At 35.7% G+C, this 20,469-nt stretch overlaps 2 protein-coding genes and 1 pseudogene across 5 annotated transcripts; 1 reads left to right on the top strand and 2 right to left on the bottom strand.

Annotated features, from left to right (window-relative positions):
* The first annotated feature begins 2,863 nt into the window (after positions 1 to 2,863).
* LOC105771143 (MDIS1-interacting receptor like kinase 2-like) lies at positions 2,864 to 6,540 on the top strand (annotated as a pseudogene).
* A 4,130-nt stretch (positions 6,541 to 10,670) lies between these two features.
* Positions 10,671 to 11,938, bottom strand: LOC105798300 (acid phosphatase 1). Its single transcript, XM_012628327.2, has 3 exons — positions 11,344 to 11,938; positions 11,060 to 11,269; positions 10,671 to 10,970 (listed from the first exon to the last, which is right to left on the bottom strand). The coding sequence occupies exons 1-3, from the start codon at positions 11,724 to 11,726 to the stop codon at positions 10,793 to 10,795; spliced, it is 771 nt and encodes a 256-aa protein (XP_012483781.1). The 5' UTR covers positions 11,727 to 11,938; the 3' UTR covers positions 10,671 to 10,792.
* Positions 11,939 to 12,879: 941 nt separating this feature from the next.
* Positions 12,880 to 19,378, bottom strand: LOC105798284 (uncharacterized). Of its 4 annotated transcripts, none has more exons than XM_012628305.2 (10): positions 18,870 to 19,376; positions 18,574 to 18,672; positions 18,018 to 18,475; positions 17,510 to 17,711; positions 16,649 to 16,819; positions 15,675 to 15,775; positions 15,248 to 15,316; positions 15,090 to 15,130; positions 14,134 to 14,249; positions 12,880 to 13,020 (listed from the first exon to the last, which is right to left on the bottom strand). In XM_012628305.2, the coding sequence occupies exons 1-9, from the start codon at positions 19,035 to 19,037 to the stop codon at positions 14,167 to 14,169; spliced, it is 1,392 nt and encodes a 463-aa protein (XP_012483759.1). In that variant the 5' UTR covers positions 19,038 to 19,376; the 3' UTR covers positions 12,880 to 13,020; positions 14,134 to 14,166. The 4 variants fall into 4 exon arrangements, with proteins under 4 accessions (XP_012483759.1, XP_012483751.1, XP_052489560.1 ...); XM_012628297.2 differs by having other exon boundaries at positions 12,954 to 13,102; XM_052633600.1 differs by lacking the exon at positions 12,880 to 13,020 and adding an exon at positions 13,027 to 13,441 and having other exon boundaries at positions 17,510 to 17,708; positions 18,870 to 19,378.
* Between the last annotated feature and the right edge of the window lie 1,091 nt (positions 19,379 to 20,469).

The following is a 20,469-nucleotide window of genomic DNA, read 5'->3' as shown; positions in this document are numbered from 1 at the left end:
TATATTTTGAGTTTGGTAAATGATCTATATGGTGTGATTGAAGTTGGTAATTAAAGAAGTCATGTGCTTGTGAATAGATGCTTGATGATATAAGTTTTGAATAGGTATTTGGCATTGACTTGAGTATTGAATTTCGGTGAATTGGATATGCTATAAATGATGCATTTGAATTTTATTGATTGACAATTTAGTATGATGGTATAGGCTAGTTTTGCTATGGTTTATTTTGATTTGTACATATATATAGCCATGCAAAAATGGCTTGTTAATGTTGCTAATGCTTGTGTATGTTAGATAATGTAATTAGCTCATTTTGAGAAGTATGTTTTGAGCAAGTATAATGTTATTTAGTTATGAAATGGTACCTAGTTGAGATTTTGTTTTGATATTGGTATGACCTATAGAGGTTAAATTGTTTGATCGAATGCCATTTGATGTGCCTAATCAATGATGTTTATTTGGTTGTAATAATGTTAATTAATGATGTCTAAATTGATGCCAAGTTAAGTTGCTAAAGAAGGTAATTGGAAATTAATATGTGCTGCATTACTAAGTTAATTGAATGAAAATGTTGCTGTTCGAAAATGCCATTTAAAATTTTTAATATATGTATGCCTATTAAGTCGTTTGGGATAGCTTGACTTAGATTAAGTGTTGCGATATATATATATATATATACTTGGTATATGAAAACGCAATGTAATAAGCCTATTTGTAATTTGATAATTCGAATGTCTTGATAGTTGATCACATGATTCAACTGTTGGATATATAAAGCATGTGTTGTATGACTTTGATGCATGGTTCGTATTAGTAATATGATTAATAATGCATGTTGAATTAATTGGTTATATGCTTTATGTATATATATGTATGAAATTGACTTATATGAATGAGTGAATGGTTGCTATCTAAATTTGATAACTATTGTAAAGAAGTCAGTATAATTTGTGCATGAATTTTAATAAATGATCATGATAAACTATGTTTTGTTCGGTAATGCCTCGTAACCCTAATCCGACGATAGATACAGGTTAGGGGTGTTACAGAACCAATCAATCAATTAAGTTTCTAATTGACCAAGTAATCATTCTAAGCTATCAAATACCGACTGAATATTTAACAAACTTGAATAATTGTAATTAAACTAGAAGACATTAAAATACTAAAGAGAAAAGCAAACAATAAGAGCAATTTAATCTCACAAACTTTATAGAATCAAACTTCGAAAATTACTTTGACTAGAAAAGAAATTTAGAAACCCATAAAGAAAATAACACACAAAATAAAATAAATAAATAAACAAAAAAAACTAAGAGAGGCTATGTCTCCCTCTCCCCCAAGCCTTAACCTAATAATGTATATTTATGGGGAAAATATATTGTAGAAAATACAAAAGTGTCATTAATTAAATAAAGCAAAATTTTTCTAGACTTCTTAGTAATTTTTTGCTTCAAACTTCCAAACCGTTTTTGGGCCCCTTCCAAGAACTTTTTGGGCTCAAGTCATGAAATAAATTTGGTTGAGTTTTTCAATTAACTTTGAATCAATATATTATGGGCCCAAAAAGGAGACTTATAACTCAAGTTAAGGCTAAAATGCTGAACTTGCGCTTATGTTGAAAGTCCAACCTGCAAAAACCTATCATAGACAAACTTTAAGCTTACTTTTCTCAAATTGTTCCCTAAATCAAATATAAATAAAATATAAGTATAAATAATATAAATAATGTAATTCAGTAATAAAAAGATTTGCCCATGGTAAATTAAAAGTGTACCATATGAGTATCCTTACTAAAAGATAAGGAGAAAAAAAATCAGTTGCCTTTGTACCACACAAAGAGCTAACCATAATTCTTCAATAGCCAAGTATTCCCGGAAGATGTGTCCAATAGGTTCCGGAGTAAAATCATAGACTACACTAGATGCATTATCAATTATAGACTTTCTCATGCATACCTGAATCATATTCAAGCTATTAAAGTAAGCCAACCAAATGAAGTACCTAATCCTCTTAGGCAAATTTAGGAGTCATATCTATTCTACTCGCATCTCTGTAACTGGTGGTTTCTCAAGACTCATTAGCATATTATGGGTCGATCCCATCGAATCTTTGCCACTGCTCTCCAAGCCCCAGCAGCAAGTATCTGGAGTATGTTGGCACTACAACAATTTCCAAACTAATGCTACTGGACAAGTCATTAAAGATCGAGTCTAAATTCCATTGTCCTTCCTCGCATGTAGTTTGCAACCAAATCATTTCTCACCACAGCAATTTGCATTACACTAGGCTTTCAAGCCCAATTCTCACGCACACAACGAAGTTTAACGGTAGAGTGACCACTTCGTAACAAAACGATAACATAAATAACTAAAATGTAACATTTCAAACATAAGTGACTAAAATGTAATATGAGGCAAACAAAAGTGACTGTTTTTATAGTTTATCCTATATTTATTGTAATAATTAAAAACAAGTGTTAATGCTATGGTCTACACACTTGTATGTGTTCTGAACTACAATTCCTAATCACCTTCCCAAGAAATTACATGGTTATTGCTAGTCTAGTCTCCATGGAATCATTGTCTTGGTTAAAACTACAGTTCCTAATCACATTTCCAAGTCAATTTCATGGATATTGCTAGTCTAGTCCTCATGGAATTATTGAAAGATCAAATGATATCAATGCAGGGGCAAACTTGGAAATTTTGACACATGGAATGTAAATGCCTATAAGAACGCAGTTTCATTTGAAATTTTACAAACTAAACCTACACTTGAAAGCATGTCATCAACCTTTCCAAACCCTTGTCTTGTTCTTCTCTTTAACGTTGTTTTGCTTTCTTTACTTCCATTAAAGACCATGTTTTCAACACGAACACAAGCAGAAGCACTTCTCCAATGGAAGAGCAGCTTGTCTTTTTCGCCACCTTCTCTCGATTCTTGGTCCTTCTCCAATCTCAACAATCTTTGCAATGGACTTTCATTACCTGCGATGGTGCCACTAGAGCAGTCTCCCAAATTGACCTCTCCTATGGAAACTTATCTGGTTCCATTGCTCGCTTCAACTTCACTTCATTTTCCAATCTCACTCTCTTTAACCTCAACAGCAACAACATTGATGGGTCGATTCCAGTCGCTATTGGTACTCTATTGAAGCTTGTTGTCTTAGATTTGAGCAACAATTCTTTTCAAAGAAACATGCCAGGGGAGATAGGGAATCTGACTGAGCTTCAATACCTAAGTCTATTCAACAACAGCCTCAATGGTACCATTCCTTTTCAAGTTAGCAATCTCCAAAAGTTAAGGTACCTTGACATTGGATTCAACTACTTTGTTGATCCTGATTCATTCGATTTCTCGGGCATGCCTTTATTTATACACCTTGGCTTAGCTTACAATGAATTTTAATTGGAATTCCTTCAATTTATACTCAACTTTCATAACCTTACTTTCCTAGACTTGTCAATGAATAGGTTGAGTGGTTCAATACCAGAATCATTGTACACCAATCTGAGCCATCTTAAGTATCTCAGTCTCTATGGTAATTCATTTGAAGGACCATTATCCTCCAACATTTCTAAGCTTTCCAAGCTCATAGTTCTTCAACTAAAAACTAATCGGTTCAATGGTTCAATTCCTAATAGTGTAGGAACCATGTCTCACCTTGAAATTATTGAATTGCATGAAAATTTTTTGAAAGGGATCTTCTTTAGGCCAACTAAGAAAGCTCAGGAGACTTGATCTTCACTCAAATGGCTTAAATTCTACAATCCCACCCGAGCTTGGTTCATGTATTAACCTTACCTTTGTTTCCCTTGCTTTGAATAATCTGAGGGGGGAGTTGCCACTTTTCTTGTCTCAACTAACCAAAATAACTTAGTTGGGATTGTCCGATAATTTTTTTTTCAGTGAGATTTCACCATCTTTAATTTCCAATTGGACCAATTTGATCTCTTTGCAACTTCAAAGCAATTTCTTCACAAGGAAAATTCCACCAAAAATAGGCTTATTGATTAAGTTGAGGATCCTCTTTCTCTATGATAATAAACTCTTAGGCTCAATCCCTTCAGAGATTGGAAATTTGAATTCATTGAACACTTTAGACCTTTCAAGAAATCAACTTTCAGGTCCAATTCCTCAAACTATATGGAGTCTTTCAAACTTGGAGGCCTTACAACTTTTCTACAATAATCTCAGCGGTACAATTCCACTAGAGGTTGGCAATATGAAATCTCTTAAGTCTCTTGATATCAACACAAACATCTTCCATGGTGAATTGCCCAACACAATCTCTAACCTCACTAACTTGAATGCATTCTCGGTGTTTACCAATAGATTTTCGGGTAAGATTCCTCAAAATTTTGGTAAGAACAGCCCTTAATTGGCCACTGTAAGTTTTTCCAACAATAGATTCTCTGAAGAATTGCCTCCTGAATTGTGCAGTGGTTTGGCTCTTGAAAATTTCACTATAAATGGAAACAACTTCACAGGGTCATTGCCTGCTTGCTTGAAAAATTATAAATAGCTAAAGAGAGTCTGGTTTGATGGGAATCATTTTACGGGTAACATCACCAATGCATTTTGATTTCATCATGTTCTTGACTTCGTTTCTCTTAGTGGCAATAAATTCATTGGTGAAATCTCGCCATAGTGGGGACAATGTCGAAATCTTACCAAACTACAAATTGAGAGAGACAAAATTTCTAGTGGAATACCTGCTGAGCTTGGGAAGTTGGCTCAGTTGGATGTTTTAAACCTGGGAGCCAATGAGCTAACTGGAGATATTCCTTTGGAATTGGGGGGTTTGAGCTTGTTGTTCAATCTCAATTTGAGCCAGAATCATCTCAAAGGTCGCATCCCTCAAACTGTAGGAAATTTAGTGATGCTAGAGTACCTTGATCTATCTAGGAACAAATTTATAGGACGAATATCAGAGAAAGTCGAGAATTGCAAAAAACTATTGAGATTAAACTTGAGTCAAAACAAGTTATCTAGTGAAATTCCACGCGAGCTAGGTAGCTTATGAGTTTTGCAATACTCATTGGATCTCAGTAGCAATTCACTCTCTGGCTCAATCCCTCAAGACTTAGGGAAGCTTGTATCGCTGAAGATTCTAAACGTTTCACATAACGATTTCTCAAGAAGAATCCCATCTTCATTTTCCTCCATGATCACTCTTAGTTCATTTGATTTCTCCTACAATGAGTTAACAGGCTCAATTCCAAGTAGTGGAGTATTTCATAATGCTACTTGGAATGCTTTTTTTGGAAATTTAGGCTTATATGAAGATATTGAAGGATTAACTCCTTGTAATTCAAGTGCTAAAAAGAGAAAGTCCAATAGCAAGAAGGTTTTTAATGCAATTATTTTTCCTATCTATGGTATATTAATTCTAGCAGCAATTGTTGTTAGAGTGTTTCTATATCACAAACAAAGAAAGATTCTTGATAAGCAGAGTAAAAAGTCCAAAATTTTTTAATCCACCATTTGGGGAAGAGATGGAAAATTCACATTTGGTGACATTGAAAAAAGTACAAAAGGGTTTGCCGATAAGTATTGCATTGGTAAAAGAGGATTTGGATGTGTTTACCGAGCAGTATTAGCCTCGGGTCAAGTAGTTGCAGTTAAGAAACTCAATTTGTCAAGTTTCGATGATATTCAAGAAACAAATCAAAGGAGCTTCGAGAATGAGATTCATATGTTGACTGAAGCTAGGCATCAAAATATCATAAAGTTGTATGGATATTGTTCTAGAGGAGGGCGCATATACTTGGTTTATGAGTGTGTTGAAAGGGGTAGCTTAGGAAGTGTATTGTATGGAGAATAAAGGAGAGAAAAACTAGGATGGGGTACAAGGCTGAAAATAGTGCAAGGGTTGGCGCATGCAGTTACTTACTTGCATCATGATTGCTCTCCACCTATCATACATAGAGACAAATCCTTGAACAACATTTTGCTTGAGGGAGAGTATGAGCTAAGACTTTCATATTTTGGCACTGCTAGGTTGTTGAATCCGAATTCATCTCACTGGACCACAGTTGTTGGCTCTTATGGGTACATAGCACTAGGTTAGCAAACAATTTACTTACTTCTATGTTTCAGAATTAAATGTTACTTTTATTTGTTATTGCAATGGTTGAGTTAGTTTAATTTCTTGTCCTTTAGAGCTTGCGCTCACAATGCGAGTGACAACGAAATGCGATGTTTTCAGCTTTGGAGTGGTGGCATTAGAAATCATGATGGGAAAACACTCAAGGGAAGCTTTTGAACTCTCTGTCATCAATAACATTATTATCAAACAACACTGAATTGCTTCTCAAAGATCTACTAGACCAACGACTTCCACCTCCTACTGACCAAATAGCAGAGGAAGTTGTATCTGTTGTCACCATAGGCTTATCCTGCATAAGATTCGTGCTGGAGTCATGACCCACCATACGGTTCGTGGCATAAGAGCTGTCAACAAGAACACTAGCTTGCTTGGATCAACCATTGGGAACAATAACCATTGACAAGCTAATTAGTTTCCAAAAATAAAACAAGATTGAAACAGTACATAAGATTTCAATCTGGTCTCGTCATATAAAAGAATACTTGCATTTGCTTTGTATCATATACGAAATATGTATATTGTATAATATCCCATACAACCAATAAGAAGATTGGATTTTTGTGGATGCAAAGGTAATTTGCTATTGCGTAGTCCTGGATTGACCCCATTTTGGGGACCAAATGTTCACTAGTTCTACTTTTCTCCTTCCTCAAATATCAATTACCATTAGAAGTGCAATACTCAACGCTTCTGTTCAAAACTCTATTTTTTAGTAAAAGTACCATGGACTTGAAGGTTACTATAATAGAAGTCAGATTGCATTTTACCCCCTCTACTTAAAACATGAGCAAATTAGTCTCTATATATTAGATCAAAGAGCAAACTAGATCTTCTGTTACAAATTTCATCCATTTTTCCTGTTAAAAGTTTATTGCTATACACCAACATGAGTTACTAGTTATTCTATCAATCACACCAATTTTTAACGGTATAAATGGACGAAATTTTTAATTAAAAATATCAATTTGTTCTTTAATTTAATGTATAGGGACTAGTTTACTCATTTTTTAAATAGTGGTAAACTACAATTTAACTCCTAATACAAATATCTCCATGATACTTTTACCTTCTATTCATCACCTTTATTACTATTTGCTTTTCTGTGGTGATAAATTGACTTTTGACTTCTGTTTGAACCTTGACTTCTACAACACATAATGTCCACTAGACTTTAATAACTTGTGTTAAACTTTGAATTTGATTGACTGACCAAACTAAGGAAGATGTCAGGATGGTGCAAATATTTTGACTTTTTTTTTCAAATATGACCTAAAATGTTTGATTAATTATGAAAATGACCCACTTACAAAATCATATACGAAAATGACTCGTTTTGAACAGTAAAGCTCAATGTCACCATTGTCATTGGCAGCATCACCCTTCATAATAGGCTAATCATTGGCTGGTCTAATGAAAAAATAATTTTTTTGGGTGTCACTATTATCATTGACGGCACCAGTATGTATATTTGTACGGTCACTTAAAAATATCAGTATTTTGAGGGGGAAAACAATATTTTAATAGGTGTCGTCGTTGTCGTTAGTGACACTTATGTTTTCTTTTTTAAAAAAATTATGTTAAAAAATTAGTGCCGCCATTACCTTCAGCAGCACCCGTTTGATTTTTTTTTTTTAAAGGCGAAGTTGAATTGAAAAAAATTGGAATCAGGAGATAGGCTTTGCAGTGGATGCAACGACAACAAGGAGAATCGTTGGTCGAGTGAAACAAAGAAATGAGACCAAAAAGCAATGGGTCGACCGAATCATATGAAGGGACGTTGACTTGCTCGCAAAATGAGATCTAGAGTTGGGTTATTAAATCTTTAAAGAAGAAAAAGAGAGAAAAGAGGAGAAGAGAATATGAAAGGAAACTATAAAAAAGAGAACGAAATTAGAAAAAAATGAAGGGAATTAATGATGGGGGGATGAAAGAGGAGTAATGATGTCAGAGAAGGGAAGGAGAAGCTAAAAGGTTAGGGAAAAAAATAATTAATAAAAAAATTAATTAAGGCATTTACTTCTCTATTTTCTTTCCTTCCCAAGGTTCATCCATTTCCCTCCCCTTTCTTTAACTTCTTTTCTCTTTACCTTTTCTTCTTCCTTTTCTTTCTGTGTTGGATTCATCCCCTCTTTCTTCTCCCTTGTTTCAATCATTCTCCTTTTATTTTTGGTTCCAGGCTTTTTTTTCTCTTTTTCTGACTTTTTTTTCATTATTTCATGGAAGATCGAGCTAGTTCAAGTTTCAGAGAAGTTATAGAATTCAACGTGTCTTTCACTCTTGGAACCTTCATTCTTCATTCATTGTTTCTGCTTCCCTTCTACTCTTCTCTTCAGTTTTGCTCTTTTCTGTAATTGAAGCTATATTGGATTTGTAGGGTTTTAAACAACAAACTTTTTTTTATTAAATTAACCGATGCCGCCAATGAAAACTGTAGCAAAAAAAATTCAAATTCTTTTTAAAAAAAATTTTTTGAGCAATGACGACACCAAAAACACTATTTAGAAAAAAAAAACATTGGTGGCACCTATTAAAAAAATTCTTTCTTTTTCAGGGAATACAAGTATTTTAAACAGGTGGGTACGTGTATTTATACTGGTGTCACCAATTCAACGGCGAGACCCAAAGAAATTATTTTTAATTCCATGGGCCAATCATTGGGTCATTGTGATGGGTGGTGTCGTCAATGGTAATGACGACACTGAGATTTAGTGTTCAAAATGGGCCATTTACATACATGATTTTCAGGGTGGGTTATTTTCATAAATAATTAAAAGATTTTGGTCATTTTTATAGAAAATTCAAATATCCTTGTTAACACAATTTTTTTTTGGTAAAAAATGTAGCAGCAAAAATAAACTACAACATAGCTCTAAAGAAAATTTTCCATGGTTCCAAGTTGCTGAAGACCAGCTGAAAACAATGCTCGAACACTTGATGGAGGCTCTTTAAAAGTGCAAACCTTATTTAAATCTCTAGTAGCTATCTTAGCCAAGTAATTTCCAACATTATTTTGTTCCCTTGGAATATGTCGAAATCTAACTTATTAACTCTTCACAAATAGAGAGTGGATAAGTCGTACCTTTGAAAGGCTATTATCCATTACATAATAGTTGCTAATAATATCAATCAGAATGGCATTGTCACTTTCCACTTCAATCTGTCCGAAACCTTCCTTTCATGCAATAGTAAGTCGTCCTTGCCTTGGTTTGAAAACTCCCGATTTGTCAACTATCATTGTAAAGCCAAGTAACCAAGTTCCATCTTAATTTCGAAACACCACTTATTGCAATATAGGATTTCTAAGAAGAGAAATCTCCGTCATGTTAAGTTTCACCCAACCTATTGATGGTATTTACTAAACACTTTTCGTATATGCTGTTCTATGAAATTTTTGTGCACTTTTTGAAAATTTAAAAAATTATAAACAAAATTTATACAACTTTTAAAATTATAATTATTATATTAAAAAATAACAATTCCTACCTATCGTGGGCTTGGCAGCAAACTCTTGGCAATTACCAGATGATCGATGGGATTTGGTTTAGAAATACAAGGGGCGCAGAGAATTGGCCAATTTCGCCTTTTGACAAATTTGGAAGGTGTAGAAGGGGTATGAGTCGTGTAGCATATGTGGGCACTATGTAAAGTCAATTTCGCATGCTTACATGACTGCTGCGCAGCTAAGGCTGTGTGGTTGAGAGTCACTCCTACTCTCACAAAATTATCGCAGGTTTTTCTCTACAACGCCTGAGGCTGAGGGGGTGGAAGTTAGACAATTTTCAGAAGGCTTTTAACATTCAGTTTCCTGATTTTGAGTGGCCTTCTCTGTTGGAGAATATGGAAGAAGCGCAATGAAGTTATTTTCCAGCAAAGATCACTCTTCCAGCTTCGATGTAGTCTCATAGCTGGTCTTAGGCAACAACAATCTAAGCTTCTATGGCCAACCAACCGTCCGTGGGAAGTTCTGTAGTGAAGAATGCGGGTTGGCAACACCCACCACCGAGGTGGGTCAAGGAGCAGTCATGGCACTACCTCGTTGGCATCTGCAGGAGGTGCTATCACAGATTGTGAAGGAAGTTGGATAATAGGCTTTTGTCATAACATTGGGATTTGTTCTAGTCTGACAATAGCTTGGAGAAATGGACTGCACTTAGATATTACGGAATCTTTGGCCAAAAAAAAAGAGTCATTGTGGAAACTGAATGCGTCAAGGCTATAAAGATTTTGATCTCAGGCAGTAAGGATGCTTTCCCGTTGGCTTTACTTGAATTTACACATATTTATCGACAGGGGAACATAGTTGCGTATATCCTTGCAAAGTCGCTACAACTTTGGATAGAACATAAGACACTGTATTTTATTACCGGCCATTTCTGCTTCTCTATAGATTGAACAGGCAGAGTTTATCGTTCTGAAGTAGCTCTTATTCACCAGGCTTCTATGTTGATTGATTGAAAGTTGGGGAATTTTCTATTAAGCTCTAAATTTCTCTTCTGCCAATGGTCTTTTTTTGGTTTCATCTGTACGCTTATAAAATCCAGTATCTGACCAACTATTAGAAGATAAATATAGATATTTTTACTGATATTTTATATTGGATTTCTGAAAACAACCGCAAGCAAATACAAAAGCACATGAGGTGGGAAAATGGGTGCATAAAAATTTATTCAGATGAAGTTAAGACATGTAGTAAATGGAATTTGGCAGCTTGAATGTTCTCTTTGCTTCTGGCAAACCCTTTAAGCTGCTCCATTGATCTCCAACGATTCCCCATATGCGGTACCCTTGATCCATTAATGTTTTCCTCACTTGGGACTTGTATTGTTCCACATGCATGTATTCATCTTCGAAACCCCTTTATTCATTCAATTCATAAAAAATTCAATCAAAGAGAAATGTGCAGAGAAAAAACACATGAAAACTCAGGTAAGTTGCATTGCATACCTTAAGAAGAGCCTAGACCATCCATGGTATCCAACATTAATGAGGTTATCAACGGTAGGAGATCTAAGGGTTTCTTTCCTTGAAGAGACTAGAAAGATTTTCATCCCTCTATCTTTAATGTCATGGAAGAGCTTGAATGTGTGGTCGAGAGCTGGTGCCTTGCTCTCTTCCATCCATGCCTCCAAAGAAGATGAGTTCACCTTCTCTCCCCTGGTTTTTTAGTTTCAAATCAACCAGATTCATATGTAATCAAAACTTGAAGGAATGGAAAATTTAAGACTTACCCAAAACCATGTTTCTTGAAGTAAGGAATGGTGGAGATGAGTGTATCATCAACATCGAAAATCCATGCATCTTTGCCATCACCTTTCAAAGAGCAACAGCGGCTTAAGTATAGTGTCACTTCCTCGATAGCTCTCTGGCAGTCAGCATCGTACTGTGATGAAGTCATGTACTTCTTGATGTGAGCAACGCATTCTTGGGGCACTACATCGAACTCCCTTATGTTGTTCAGCTCCACATTGATCCTCCAACTTTCACAGTAGTTTTTCAAGCTATCTTGTCTTTCATTGATATTCCATATTGGGTTCAAGATGTTCCAGTCAGCAGCTGCTAGCCCAATGCAGAGGCATGTCAGTACCAGAATGAGCACAATTTTCCTTGCCATTTTTGCAGAGAGTAGGTGAGGAATGAAGAGTGATATGAAATTGGAACGTTGATGGTGGGTAATAAAAGGAAAGAGATCACATGGGGAGGTGGGGTCTTACTCTAGGCTGGAACCATGATCCTGTCATGTAGTTATGGAATATCACATGGAATGATGATCTATTAAAATGGAAGATAGTAAATTAGTTGAGGGTTAATGGATATAGGGACAAACCCAATGCGATTATGGGAGTCAAATTATGGTGCCTAAGTCACGTTGTTACCACGTCATGCCATTTAATTCTCAGCTGGCATGGATCAGTTTAGAAGGCACATCCATCCTCACTGTTTTCTTGGATGCCCTATATGATTGCTGGTCTCTCAATTATTTCAGGGCCAGAAGAATAAAAATACGCCCCCCGCAGTTCTTGCCATAAAGCACGGCGATGTTTTTAGTAATAATAATGACACTACACTTTTATGCTTCACGAGGTGGAACTTTTTTGAAACTTTGAATATCAACATCTAATGTCTGGGGGCTAACCCAAGATAAGATCAAAGATAATGAACCTTTTTAAAATTTGCGAGGCATGTAAATTTGGATTCTAGCTCAAGCTCAACATATAACAAAAAGTAGAATTATGTCTCGATAAAAAGAGGAAAAGCACCGGATGGTGGAGACGGCCAAATGCCCATCTCTTTTATCCTTTTTGACAGTAAAACAGATGGTTGGCCAGTAAATAATGTATGTTTCTAAACGGCTTGTTTTTCCACGTCTTTTTCCCTTTTTCCTATTTTCCTTCTCGTTTAAAATTACAGTTGAGGGGAAAATGTCGGTACATGGTTTGAAGATAATGCCATCACAGATTCTGAAACTAGTTATCACTGTTATATCATAGGAAATTCAGTGGGAGTGACAACAGACAACAGTTGAGACCAACAGCAAACCCAATAAACACAATATGGCAAAACCTTTATTTACACATCAAGTTGCCCCTCAAACGACCGAAGATTTATTTGGAGATCAGAACCGAAAGTTCGTGGTGCTGAACTCAGTGTATTACATGTTCGCGAGGAAACCCATCATCAAAGTTGAGAGAATAGCTGTGGAAGTCATAGCTGAACTGCATGCTGCCTCTTTGCAACCTCATAGCTTTCCTCCACTGGGACTTGAGCTTCAAAACAAACTGCTTCAACGCATATAATTTTGGGCAGCAACACAAAGTCGGCCTTCTTTCTACCTCGATAAGTTTGACTGCATGCTCATCGTTTGCTATTTTCTTTTCCCACTTCAAGAACTGAATCCTCTTCACGATCTGCATTCTCAGAATTTTCAGTTCTAAGCTTTTAAAGCTAACTTCTCACTTTATATCCACTCAAAGTTGAGAGCCTGCAAGTCTAAAAGCAACAAGAACAGTAAGATATATAGTTTCAAAGAAAGCATGAACTGAGCCTTTCATGCATCTAATTCCCTACCAAGAGACGTCACTGTCTAAGATGTTAGATGGCACTTAGCCATTTGTCTGACATTAGAACCATTATCACCTAATGTTCTTTCCACTTTGCTTTGTCATCATTCCTAGGTCATCCATTGTCTCAACTTGGAGAAAGAACTAGTGATATGATGTCTGAGATGGGTACTTTCTGGATTAAGTGATTAACCTTCCAAAAAGTTGCTAGCGTTTATCATTTGTGGTTTTTCTCTTGGTTTACGCATGAGAACTTGCTGCAAATAATCTAAGAAATAAGAAAACAAGAGAGATTAAGAGTAGGTTGGACATGACTAAAAAGTTTATGCCGTCCATGGCAAAGTCTGACCCTTCTAGTGCTGAAAGGAGGAAACGAGAGAGAAGCAGTGCCCCTTCTAGTGCCTAAGTTTGACCCTATTATTTGCCCCACGAAAATACTTTTGACTTTATATGGAGAGTTAGGAAGGCCCACAAAGATGTGAAAATATTTTCGTTGGGCAGATTATTTCAGATGCTTGGTGATAATAAATAGTAACAAAAACAGCCACCGATATTACTGTATACGACAATAAGTTTCACCAACATTTCTGCGAAAAAGAGAAAATGATAACTTCCTGCTATGAGAATATAGCGATTTTCAATACCAAGTTTGGTATTTTACATCATTTTTTCAAAAAATTTCTCACTAGTTTCTTTTTTTTTTTCCCTTTGTTTCACATATTAAAATGAACCTTTTCAAAGCCTTCAATCTCACATAGTGGACCACTAACATCTATGTATTGTTGATTTTGAAGACTGATTTTTCTTGATTGCACTTTTAAGATCCTAGCTAAGGTCCACATACAGTTAGTGCTGAACATGATCTTTAACAACAAAAATTTAGATCAAAAGTAGCTCTTATTACAAGTACACAAAATGAAAATGCCACTTTCAGCAATAGATATAGAAAAGAAAACGAACCTTATTGAAGACCAGCACAACAAATTTCAGCTATCAAGCACCACATGCACCATTTATTATTTGAGAGCCACAAACATGAAAGATGTAGAGACACCAAATTCTCTCAGCAAGTTCACCTGGGAATGCATCACATTATCTACTTATATATTTTATACAATCTTCATTTTAAAAATTAAAGTTCTTTAAATTATCAGAGAAAGAAAAGATCATCTATTTGATATCCCAGATACAAACAAAGATTAGAGTGAACTATTTCAGTTGACATAAAGCATAGAATCTCAATAGAGATGAAACAGAGAGCTATAAGTAAAAATCAGGGGTAGGTTCCCTGTTGTCCCTATATGATTGACTAGGCGTCACATGGAAAGCTTGTTTGGATCCAGAATTCCGCTCTATTTAGCTAACATGCCTATGCCAATTGTGGATGTTATACCTATGGCTTTCATCTCATAAACATGATACAAGTGTGGGTAGCCATAGGTATTAATATCTATTAAAGTGATCTACATAAATGCAGCCACCTTATGCCAGCAGACAGAAGAGAATGGGTATTAAAGTAGCAAAAGCCAGCCTCCTTTTAAATCAATCAATAAGTGGTCATGTCAAAACTACCAGGTAGGCAGATTCTAAGCAAAAATGGCAATTGCTTATTGTCTTAATTTTCACCTGCAGGGTACAAGCAAAGCAATTATAATTGGGAGATCATATTTGACAGTGAGGGTTGATTGACAGCTAGGAATGATTCTATTCTAAGTTTTAGGCTGGTATTTCAACAAGGCTTTCTCAAGCTCCGCTTGGAATAATACCATAAGGCAAATAGCTGACAGCCTAAGTTAATCTTGTGGCATTTGGTATTTAGCCATTTTAAGGTTCCTGACTCAGCAAGGAATGTAAAATTTACATCTATATAAAAGCATCCATAAGGAGTTTATGGATATGAGAACCAATATACTCACAGTCTTTATGCTCATTCCTGTCTTGAATACAACTGCAGCATCTGCAAGACAATATAGAGAGAGAGATAGAGGAATTGAGATGTAAATGCTTTCCTTTGATTTACAAATTTGAGACATATTATAATGATCAATTAAAATTTGATTTACAAATGCCAAACCTTATCATAGAAGGCTTTCCCTTGAATTGAATCTCAATTTCACTCAGGTAAAGTCTAAATAAGGTAGGCCTGCAATACCAGTTACAACCATCTTGAACCGTGAAGCAGGTAAACTACAAGCACTCTCAGAAATATCCAATTGCCCAATGGAAATGGACTCATTCAGTAATGAGGAGACATTCAATGATCATCAATATTCTCAATACCAACAAGCGTTCATACTTACTATATTATTTCTGCCATTAATGTTCAGTAGGTGTATACAATAGGCATTATATTTAAAATGATGTAAATTTGTGCAATCTCCAAAATTTTAGACATGCATAAAATAAGTGTTATTGCTCACAATGTAACATACAAATTGTCCTAATTATCTGGTCCAACAAAGACAATTCATATTATCCAAAGCCACACAGATTAATAGTACCAGAATGGAAGTGAAACTGCTGCCAGAGCAGGAGATGATTTCAACAATAGGTGTATTTGACCACCCAACAGTCCCATCAGATAATCAAGAATACCTCCTTCCTAATTGAGACAACCAGAATAAACAATAAATAGTGGGACAAACTAGAAGGTTAGAAGCAAGAAAAAGATGGATTTGGAGCTATAATGGTAACCAACTATAGCATGATACTTCTCATATAACTTCGAAACAAATTTGCACTACAATTGAAGATGTAAAATGCAGTGCTTCTCTTTGAGGGGCAAAATACATTCATTTGACTCATTCTCAATGTTTTGTTACAGATATTGCACAAATTGCATAGAAATAGCATATTCAAAATAGACACTAAAAATGTCCAATACTTGACAGACTACAAACTAAAAAGATTTGATCCTTCCCAGAGCAACAGTTTTTATGCTATAGCTAACCACGACAATTAGGCTAACAGGAGCTTTCTTTTCAGCATCAATGAAACAAATCTTTTTGAAATGTTTTTGTGCATTTATCCAGATGAAAAAATGGTATGAAGAAATGCAGTTAAACTATACATAAAGCTGCAGTATCATTCTAAGGAAAATCAAGGGGAACTCTGGGTATATTGAAGGTCTATTCAGATTCTGAGATCAGTAACTGCAAGAACAGAATCAATGACTTCTGCTTCTGCAGCATCAGGGGCTTAACATAGAACTGTGGCCTGTAAATCATTCAACTCCTTATGATACAATCATAGAAGAATAAAACCACCTTTACTATTTTAAGGAGAAGCCCACATAAAAAAGAATGCTAAAAAAAGACTAAACCCAAACTAAGCTCCTCCATTACATGTGTGCATAAATAAATAAAAAATACATTAGCACAAAGCACATAAACACAAGTAAACCAAAATGGTTGTACACCAAGAAAATAGACATATGCAACAATCACTGATGTTAAAGTTAATCCTCAAGAAATACCTTTGATTTTTTTATTTCCTCTATTTGATGACTACTTTGAGATATTTCAAAGACCGAGTTAGCAAGCACATGATATTGCTTTGAGATGGTAACAGAATCATAAGATGCTGACATCAAGTGTTCAATTATGCAATTCCATCTGCTTGCAATGCTTCCTAGTAACAAGAGCTCCTGGTTTTCATGATATAAGGAGGAGAAAACAAGGACTTATAAGTAAATTAATGCTTAAGGAGACAAACACCTCCAAATAGAGGCTCATATAAGATAACAGGTATATCTTGAACAGACACCACATCTACCACTACCAATCTCAGGTAAGCAAAGATAAAGCAATATGAAATTAGTTAATCACATTGAGTCCAGAAATGAGAACTGAAACTATGCACTTCTAAGAAAGAAGAAAGAAAATTTCTGTTGCAACCAAATTGCAGTTTGTCTCAAATAATTGACAGTTTTAGAACAAGACCATCTCTTCCCAACAATTAAACAAGTTTTCAAGTCCCATTACATCTACCATAAACATAAAACAGTAAAAGGAAGAAACAAAATATCCTTTTCTTATCCTGATAAATCATAAACAAAAGTTACCAGAAATGTACATTCAAAGTCCAAATAAGCAAAAAGAAAATAATGCAGACCATAGCATACCAAAACTTCATACTTCCCAAGCTTTAAAACCTATCATAGCTATATTAGATGGACACAAGACATGACGGCCAAAAAACATAGAACAAATAAAGTGCAAGAACTAGACAAGTAATTGCCATGAACAACCATGGTACACTCACTGCTAGGATACACATCAACCATGGTAAAGCAAGCTTCCGTCATTACTATTTATATCAAGTAGAACGAACTTACAATTGCCTGGTGCAGATCATATTTGCTACTTTTGTCAGAAATGTGCAGCTGCCCAAACACTTTTTTCCATTGTGCATTGGCGTCTGAAAATATTAAGCTTGCACCAGACACCATCCTAATGGTTCTCTTATCAAGAAAATATGACAAAGCCCTTGATTTCCAACGGTTCCAAGTGACAACATCAACTAATGCATCTGCACTTCTATGTACAGAAACAAAGTACATTGGCTCAGACTTTATGGAAAATGATAAAGAGGAAGCATTTGATCTGTTGAAGAATCTTGCAGACTGCAAATACCACATCAGAAAATTGCTAGTTGAAATATAAACAAGGGAGAGCCATGAGTTACAAAGAGAACAATAGAATGGCCTTTTTAGACTCTAAAAGGGTGATGTTAAGAACTTAAACAGATTCCATCACCTTTTACAAACTATGATTCGCCATTCATATTTCTCTACTCCCATGGTTTCCAACAAGGAATTACTAGCAATAAATATTGTTACCTACCGCAACAAAGCTGGAACTGTTTCATGATTCATTTGCTCCCTAAATAGGCTAGAGTCAGAGTCAGTCCGGCTGCTATGTCTCATGGCATTAGAAAGAACATCCAATCCTTCCTCAATAACTGAAACGCATGACACAGAAGATTGTCTCCTGAAGAGTTCATGAAGAGCAATTTTAGTAAAATTATCAGTACCAGACTTTTCGGTTTGAACAGTCGGAGTTAAATCTGGAGATGATGTACTGGTATCCCTCATACAAATCCTGCTTTGCAGTGTCAAATTATTCAAATATGCATTGAGACAGTCATGCTCTGTCTGCGAAAGGTCACTAAGATCCATCTCCACAATTGCTGTAATAACAGCTCTTAGATGTGAATCCCTCAATGGCAAATTATGGAGCAAGTGTTCCGACAAAAAACTTCTTGCCCTTCTAAGAGTAACAGATGACAAATGTGCAAGACCCTAGAACCATTTAAGAAAAAAGAAAGATATTAATAACAATACAATCTCATTGAATTTCAATTAGTAAATAAGAAAGCAGCATATATAAAGACCAGAACCTGAGGAAAGGACGGATGCGATGTCATTTCGGACAGAGCTGCATCAAGCTCCTGAATAGACTCTTGATAAAAATCCAAGCTGCTTAAACGCCTAAAAACCTAAACAATAGGGTAAAAGAAATTTCAATTAATATAGTTTGCATAGCCTATTCCAGATGATGGGGGGGGGGGGGAGAGAGAGTCCTTTTTTTTCTTTTCTTTTATTAAATGGAAAGATCTTGAACAATCACTATCGTACATAGTAAGCCAATCCACGAGCTAGTAGAGAAAAGTGAAAGAGGGTACAGACTACTGACATTTTCAAAGAAGAGGGCCCATTGAAAGGCTCGCTTGATGTTATCAGAGTCCCAGTGAGCGAGAAGACCAGATGATTGATACCCAGAAGCCAAAACCAGGATATCAACAAACCCTTCTATCAGTTTCATCATTTCTTCCAGCGATATGTCTGGGTGAATCCATCCCATCTTCTGGCTTTCTTCCTTGAGGTCTGTTGTGAACGACGTCGATTAACAATGAGACAGGAGATAAGGAAGAGGTGTGAACCCAAGCAGGGTTTGGATCGCAAGAGAGCGGGTGCAGAAGATTGCTACGTTTTCAATAGGGGAGTTTTCCCGCCACAGCTTATAGTTTCAAGAAAGGCTAAAAATGAGAAAGAAGTTGAAACTAAGTTCTACTTTCGGGTTTGTTGTCCCTTTGTTTAATTGACTCAAAAATACTTAAAAAATAAATAAGCACAAAAAAATCGCTCAGTTTCAAAAACAATCACTCAAATGGAGACTTAATGACGGATACTACCTTGATTTTGGATCCAATCATTGCTTATGATTGTATCAAGCTTAAAAATTTTAATTTTTTGGGGTTAGAGGAGGTCGACACCTGAATATTTTTTTCATACACTTTCACACCAGTATACATGCATACTAATATTTGAAAAAAAAAATTTAGTTGGGGATAAATGCTGGCACCACTTTATAATATTAAAAAAATAATTTATTTTTTAGTGATGACATATTTATGGCTTGCACCTACTTTATCAAATAAAAAAACTTTTAAAAAAATTAGGTTGGGGTACTAGATGGGAAAAAATTCGATGATCAGCAGTGATTGACGGCGTTCGGCGGTGGTCGATGGTGGAACTTGCGGTGGTAGGTCAGTTGGGGTTCAAATGGGAGTTTTACAGTGGGAGGCCATTAGGGGTGAGGGAAAAATTAGGAAGAAAAAAGGAGAAAAAAAAAGAAAAAAATACTTGAGAGCACTGTAACATGTGCCTTCAGGTCACATCAGTGCAAGCCTGAAGCTGGCCAACAAAAGATTGTGGCCCCACTGACAAGGCTGACGTTGGCCATCTCATGCACGGCCTGACACCGGCTATCTCATTGCCACTTAGGCCTGCTTTGCGTGGCCAGCCTGGGCATCTAGTACCCCCAATAAAAAAAATATCTGATAAAGTGGGTGTCGACCATTAGTGTGTCAACACTAAAAAAATATTTTTTAATATTATAAAATGGTGTCGGCCACTTATCCCCCAATCAAATTTTTTTTTCAAATACTAATATAAATGTATATAAGTGCGGTACTGTTTGAAAAAAAATATTCATGTGTCGGCCATTAAGTCCCTCAACCTCAAAAATTAAATTTTTTTAAGGTTAACACAATCATCACGCAATGGTTGGGTCCAAAATCAAGGTGGTGCCTGCCATTAAGTCCCCTCAACCCCATTTTACTATTCATTTTAAATTATTTGAACGATTATTTTTGAACCTAGGTTATTTTTATAATTATTTATTTTCTTGGTCATTTCGGTAAAATAACTTTAATATTGAGGGGAACAACATATATGGACTTACTACTATTAGTAGTCGGGTCTTTGTCGCATGGAACGGGTGTTACATTTGT

Source organism: Gossypium raimondii, chromosome 7 (assembly GCF_025698545.1).
Source record: "Gossypium raimondii isolate GPD5lz chromosome 7, ASM2569854v1, whole genome shotgun sequence".
Classification (NCBI taxonomy): domain Eukaryota; kingdom Viridiplantae; phylum Streptophyta; class Magnoliopsida; order Malvales; family Malvaceae; genus Gossypium; species Gossypium raimondii.
Note: the sequence above shows the minus strand (reverse complement) of the source record. Positions and strands in the feature narration are given on the sequence as shown.

Coding starts and splice junctions, on each gene's coding strand:
- LOC105798300 (XM_012628327.2), bottom strand. CDS start 11,726: ATGGCAAGGAAAATTGTGCTCATTCTGGTACTGACATGCCTCTGCATT. Junction 11,270..11,343: donor TTCAAGAAACATGGTTTTGG/GTAAGTCTTAAA, acceptor CTAAAAAACCAG/GGGAGAGAAGGTGAACTCAT. Junction 10,971..11,059: donor TGGTCTAGGCTCTTCTTAAG/GTATGCAATGCA, acceptor GAATGAATAAAG/GGGTTTCGAAGATGAATACA.
- LOC105798284 (XM_052633599.1), bottom strand. CDS start 19,037: ATGGGATGGATTCACCCAGACATATCGCTGGAAGAAATGATGAAACTG. Junction 15,776..16,648: donor AGGAAATAAAAAAATCAAAG/GTATTTCTTGAG, acceptor TGTCTCAATTAG/GAAGGAGGTATTCTTGATTA. Junction 15,317..15,674: donor GCAGTTTCACTTCCATTCTG/GTACTATTAATC, acceptor CTGGTATTGCAG/GCCTACCTTATTTAGACTTT.